This window comes from Cibotium barometz, chromosome 59 (assembly GCF_041138505.1).
Source record: "Cibotium barometz isolate CiBa-2024 chromosome 59, ASM4113850v1, whole genome shotgun sequence".
Taxonomy (NCBI): domain Eukaryota; kingdom Viridiplantae; phylum Streptophyta; class Polypodiopsida; order Cyatheales; family Cibotiaceae; genus Cibotium; species Cibotium barometz.
The window spans coordinates 1,995,466-2,001,465 of record NC_141104.1 but is presented as its reverse complement, the minus strand read 5'-3'; the positions used below and the strand labels follow the sequence as shown (position 1 = coordinate 2,001,465).

Sequence of the window (6,000 nt, the reverse complement as noted above, 5' to 3'; positions counted from 1 at the left end):
CGGACGCATTGTTCTGGTTCATATTGCTAGCAATACACATGTTGCATATGCTTGATTAAATATCCAGTTGCGCATGCGTGATGAGCAGCAGTGAAACTCCTCGATTCATGTCCATGTAGGAACGCCAATGTCTTAAGGTAAGAAGAGGGAGGTTTAACCAGTTCCATCAGACATGCAAAGATCATAAAACAGCTTACATATGGATTCGAGCCATTCCCTAAAGCACTCAAAATAGACCGTTCCTATGTGAATCAAAGTCTTGAGCACGTGACATGTAGAACTGGTAGTCAAACATCAGTATATTAAAAAGAACTTTCATCTGCTTCAATAAATTTCTCACGTGACTCAGAAATAACACTACAATGTAAGGTAGAGAGTGTTCATGTCAAAAGCTTCTTGTAAATAACATTCTACACGCTGATGTATCTCCATACATGACATCGATAAGATCTGATGCTTTAAATGTTAACCAGGACCCAGTGTCCCATTGAAGCCCATAAAATTTCCCTCCAGTCCTTTGAAGGAAGATGGCAGTGCTGACGCATGTGTGGGGGGGGCATGACAGGAAGAAGCTCCAAGAAATCTCAACTATGATTCCAGGCCATCTAGAAGGCCAGATCATTTCAGCAGTTCAGTAGCAAGGCCAGTTAGACCAAGGATGCGTACCCACGGGAAAAGCTCTAAGAAATCTCAAGTATGCTTCCAGGCCATCGAGGAAACCAGACAGATCATTTCAGCAGTTCAGTAGCAAGGACAAGGAAGCATGATGGGCACCCTGCAGAATTAGACCCAAGGACGTATGATGGTGCGTACACTCCCGGATTGGACCAAAGCATGATGGGCACCCTTCTGACCTGAAATTTTTAGCGTAAAGAAACTCTGAATTTCTGTTTGTATTACTACAAGTTATTGAAAAAGCTCTATCCAGCCCAACAAAGCCATATCTTCTTTTTCCGTCAGATGAATTATCCTGGTTTCTTTGTAATTTAAAATAAGGGCCGTATTTACAACCCCCCTTTTTTCTTCTCCGAAGTACCCCTGGAAGAAAAACCAAAGACAAAGAACACATTGTTATACGTGTGTAAATATTTTAGAGGTGTGCAGTCCACATGGAGTAAATCACGGATATCTCACCTAATGGCCATTGGATCGCAGAAGCGGGGAGAAGGAGCTCAAGTCCGAACTGTAGATAGAGTCTTCATGGACGTTCCACAGCGTAGACGCCTTGTTTTCTTCCCACTTCAGAATCTCTTTCACGTACTGAAAGCCGGCACTGACAGTAGACCGGTCTCGGGCCTTGAGTTGGAATGTGTAAAGTTTCCTGCCTTTGGTATTGATACTCTCAAAAAGTTTCTTGAACTTATGGGCCACATATGTATACGCCTGCTGTGCCAAGGTTTGTGGTGTGAAAGTGGATGCTCTTACAGGATCAAAGTCCGAAAACCACTCACAAGTTCGGAGAGGAACTGTGTGGATTTTTTCTTCAAATGAGTCGTACTTGTTCAATAGCAGGACAAACGGAGTATCCCGAAAACATGGATGCTTTAGGACATTCTGGAAGAGATCTCGACTTAAAAGCATCTTATTCTGGAGCGCCGTGTTTCCATCTGTCCACATCTGGTCGTACTCATCCAAAGCCACACAGAAGATTACTGCTCGTACATCTTCAAACATCTCCAGCCATTTACACCCTTCTGTTATTCCCTTAGCATTTATTCTTATGAGGTGGTACCTGTGCGTGGAACCTTAAACCTGATTAGAAATGCACAATGCACAACAAAATATAATATAGAAGAAATGAGGAAAAGCTGACTATGTAAGCAAGAGAACAAAGTTCTCAAACAGCGATGGATTTCATGACTACAGAAACGGTAACCTAAGAAGAAGGGGGAGGAAATTTCAAACTTGGAACTCTGCTTTTCAACAGAAAGATAATGTCTTGAAAAGGTGAGATCTTTTTATTAAAAGAAAACAGTGTGAAGTAGCAAAAGAAAATTTTGTTGATAAAACAACCAATGAGTACAATGCATATACAGTCTCTAATAGGAGATTCATGGAACTACGAAAACAAAGAAATAGAAGATGAACTGGATGTAGGGTTAGGGTTTATGCAGGTGCACCTAAGCTAAGGTGGATAGAAGATATACGTCGTCTGCATGTGTGCGTGCGTGTGTGTGTGTGTGTGTGGAGCGAGAGGGAGATGTGATAAAGCTCAAGAGACGAGTATTGCACGACTCAATGATGATTAGATGGATGTGTTGTTTACTCACCAAGTACAATGCTTTTGTAGGCTAGGAAGTAGCCTTATCTTTTGACACATATCTGGACACACGTCACATACTCGGCACACACAAAAGGCTAGGCCCACACAAAGTAACGTTCATCTGATCCCCACCTAAGGGGCAGGTCATAGTAAATCTAGGTAGGGCCTCTGTTTACCATTTTGGGAAGGCCCATGGCCACACAGAAGTTGTACAGTCATTTACATCTTTTTGTACCATTGTCATATACTGAAAATACAGTTCGTCTCTCTCTCTCTCTCTCTCTCTCTCTCTCCTCTTCATTGTCTATTCATTGTGTTTGCATTAATGTTCCTAATCAGTAGGCTCACCGCCAGACCAAGCACAGCAAGGCCCCCACATGCAAACATTGTACCAACACTTGAAACCCTCCTGTCACGCCTCATATAAGAGCTTGACCACACATGAATGTGCCTACATCAGTCTACCAAGAACAAAACCCCCTAGCTCTAAGCACAAAACACAGAGCCTTTTATAAAAACAAGGCTTACAAGAAAAACACAAGATTATTTACCAGATTCTGGGAGACATCCCAGGTAGAGAACCCGTGACCCATACAAAGTGGGAAATTCAGAAAGCCCAATCATAATCTTCATCTTCAAGGGAAAGATCAGTCGTAGCTCTAAGGACTTTCTCGAGTACTGTAGATGTCTTTAGTGCATCTTCATCTTCATCTTCTTCTCCTACCAGATTTCCATGATCTTCAGCCTGCTCCTTGGCCATCCAATGAAGCACTTGTCTTTAGAATGTCCAAACTTTTTGCAGTAAGTGCACTTTCTGATTAGGGTTGGTTTGCCCTTGCCTTCATCTTTCACATGAAGATCTTATCTACTTCAAATCTAGCATCTGCAAGCCCTGAGAGACAAGTCCTCATCAATGAGGATGGCAACCATATCCCGGTTTGGCATCTCACCAACCACCCTAAGGACAGTGAGAGTCTCTACATACTTGGGAATCTCTTTCATGTTGTCCTCGTCAACTTGGGCCTTGAGAGCAACGAGTGTCACATGCACTCTGCACTGTAGTGCATGGTGACAAACTGGCTCATCATCATCATCATCAGTGCAGCATTGTCCAGTATTAGTTCCATTCAGGATGATATTTGTCGTACGCCCTGACCCCATTGTAATCCTCCATCTAGGATAAGTCAAGCACGAGCTACGTAGGTCATTCTCAGCCATAGCAAGTCAGTCAGTCAATCTAAGTCCCTTAACCCACTTAAAGAGACGCATTCATGCATATACAGTCAATAGAAACCTTAGGGTTTGCATTAGAAAGCATTTTCCATATTGCACATCATTCATACATTGCATCTAGACCATGGCAAACACCCCAGATATCATCTAGTATTTATCAAGATATTTATTAGGAATTTTTTGGTACTTTTCCCATCATTTTGTGGTCCATATAAATAGAGCCCTAGCATATTCAGCCATTCATTCAATAATATTTCAGCATAAGCATTCAAGCGCTTGGCATCTTCAGCACAAGGATCATAAACGATTGCAGTTTCAGCCACCATCCCTCAGCGTTCGTCTCCTACAGCCCTAGGCGCCTCAAACGCATGAGCATTCAGCACTTCTACATCAGCAAAACACATCAATTCAGCATTCAGCCGGCAGTTCACCTTGCGCTTTCTGCATCCATACAGTTTTCACCATTCATCATCTCATCGTTTTGCTCCAGCCACTTGGTGAAGGTAAAGGGGTCCCTTCAGTGCGTAATTCGGGACCCCATACGGTGTACTCTCTCTCTCTCTCTCTCTCTCTCTCTCTCTCTCTCTCTCTAAAGTTTGAAGTCATTAAAGTGGATTGCTAAACTCGCGAAGCTCGGGATACAAAAGACGGTGTGAGCATTTGTGTGACAGGATCCTCCAATACGAATACTTCCGCTGCATGTTACATTGGTATCAGATTCAGCTTGTCCACACACACCGTATCCTAGCGTGAGGGCATCCTTGGATGGTCAGATTGCGTTCCGGCACGACCACCGACTTCAGCATCATGTCTACAGAGGAGAGTACCCATCAGCCGGAAGACGTCTCCCCCGAAGGAGATCTTGCTCTTCCGACTACCGCAAACACCAAAGCTCCTCTTAGAGCTCACAACCAGCCGCTCATGGAGCGTCTCCAACTCTTGGAGGCAAGAGCAGCACATCCGCCTGCAGCAGTCCCCGACTACATCTCCCTCTTCTTTCAAATGGAACAACAACGAAGAGCAGAGGAGGCCCGAAGGAGAGAGGAAAAAGCAGAAGCAGAAGCAAGAAAACAACAAGAAAAAGCAGAAAGACGGGACTATGAGGAAGCCCAATGCAGGATCAACAAAGACCGCAACAGGCTAAACTCGCCGTGCTCGAGAGCACCAACAAGAGCTCGATCGAGAAGGTGTGTTACTTGAGCACCAAAGGAAAAAGGAGGCCATTCATCTTAGATACCAACACCTCTCTTCAGCATCAACTACCGTCATTCGCAGTCAACCAAATTTCAGTAAGTATGATGGTAAGTGTGATGATTTGGCAGTTACTCAGTTCATTCATCAATTTACTGCTCATTTTCCATTAGCTAGAATCACATATCCTCAAGATAGAGTCCACGTAGCAGCTCCCCACCTCACAGGTGAGGCAATCACTTGGTGAGAGCATTGGTCTAATCTTTATACAGACCAGACCACAGGTATCACAGCTTTTAGCTGGGATACCTTTGTCCATGACCTGAAGACCAGATTTCTCCTGCCCTAGTATATGACCGGTCTGGCAGATGAGTTCTATGGACTCAGACAGAACGGATCCCTAGTGCTTCAGTTTTCCGGCAAAGTTATTACTTTAGCACAGCAGTTAGGGCTATTTGCGCAGGCCAAGATGGAGCAATTCATTCGTGGATTGGATCCTAACATTCGGTTCACAGTTTGCAACTTTGAACCCAGTACATATGACCGGACTTTGACTCTCGCTCGGAATGAAGAAATGAAGATGAACGGAGGCAAGCCCAAGCAATCATCATAGTCCAGTACCAAACCCCAACCGGGGAAGGGTAATTCGTCTTCTAAAGACACTAAGACACACAACAATCCTAGCTCTAGTTCAAGGGGTAAGGAACCCAAGCCTAAGAAGACCCTGAGGAAAAGGCTAAAGCAAGCATCATTGGAGGCTATCTTCCTCCGGAGAAGCAAAGACAGTATCAATCAGAAAACCGATGTTTTTTATGTCATACCATTGGGCATGGTAAGAAGGATTGTCCAAAAAGGCAAGCGGAGCAAGCCTCCAAAGAGCCTTCTACCACAGTTGCCCGCAGTATCCCCCACTCCTCCAGACCCGCCTTTTACCACCAATGCGGTTCAGATCTTACCTTCTATGCATCCCATGCCATCCGTGGTACTTGATGCTAAGCAGGAGGGTGAGGCTACAACCTTTTACCTTATGGCTCTGCCAAGGGCCACCAGTTCATAATCCTTTTTGACATGGGCAGTTCTAAGGATGCCATCTCTCCCCAATTGGCTACCAACATGAGTTGTATCTTAGTGCCCTATCATTTGGAGGTAGACGGGTTTACACCTAGTCTCCGCATCCACATATCTCAACGGGCACAGCAGTTTTCTTTTCAAGTTCAAAAGGCCTCATTCCAATGAGATTTCATTGTCTCTCTTCTTTTGGGGTGTGACATGATCTTAGGAATCCAGTGGTTTCGTCAGTATAAACCTATTCC

At 44.3% G+C, this 6,000-nt stretch overlaps 1 protein-coding gene across 4 annotated transcripts in view; it reads right to left on the bottom strand.

Annotated features, from left to right (window-relative positions):
- Positions 1 to 284: 284 nt before the first annotated feature.
- LOC147605368 (extra-large guanine nucleotide-binding protein 3-like) overlaps positions 285 to 6,000 on the bottom strand; it is a 90,036-nt gene continuing 84,320 nt past the window's right edge. For all 4 annotated transcript variants that reach the window (XR_015265187.1, XR_015265188.1, XM_086793650.1 and 1 more), the window contains 2 exons: positions 1,135 to 1,732; positions 285 to 1,038 (listed from right to left, as the gene is read on the bottom strand). Coding sequence is in view for 2 of the 4 variants with exons in the window: in XM_086793650.1 (XP_086649776.1) it covers positions 1,135 to 1,732 (598 nt within the window). In the remaining 2 variants the exon portion in view is untranslated. The remainder of the gene's footprint in view (positions 1,039 to 1,134; positions 1,733 to 6,000) is intronic.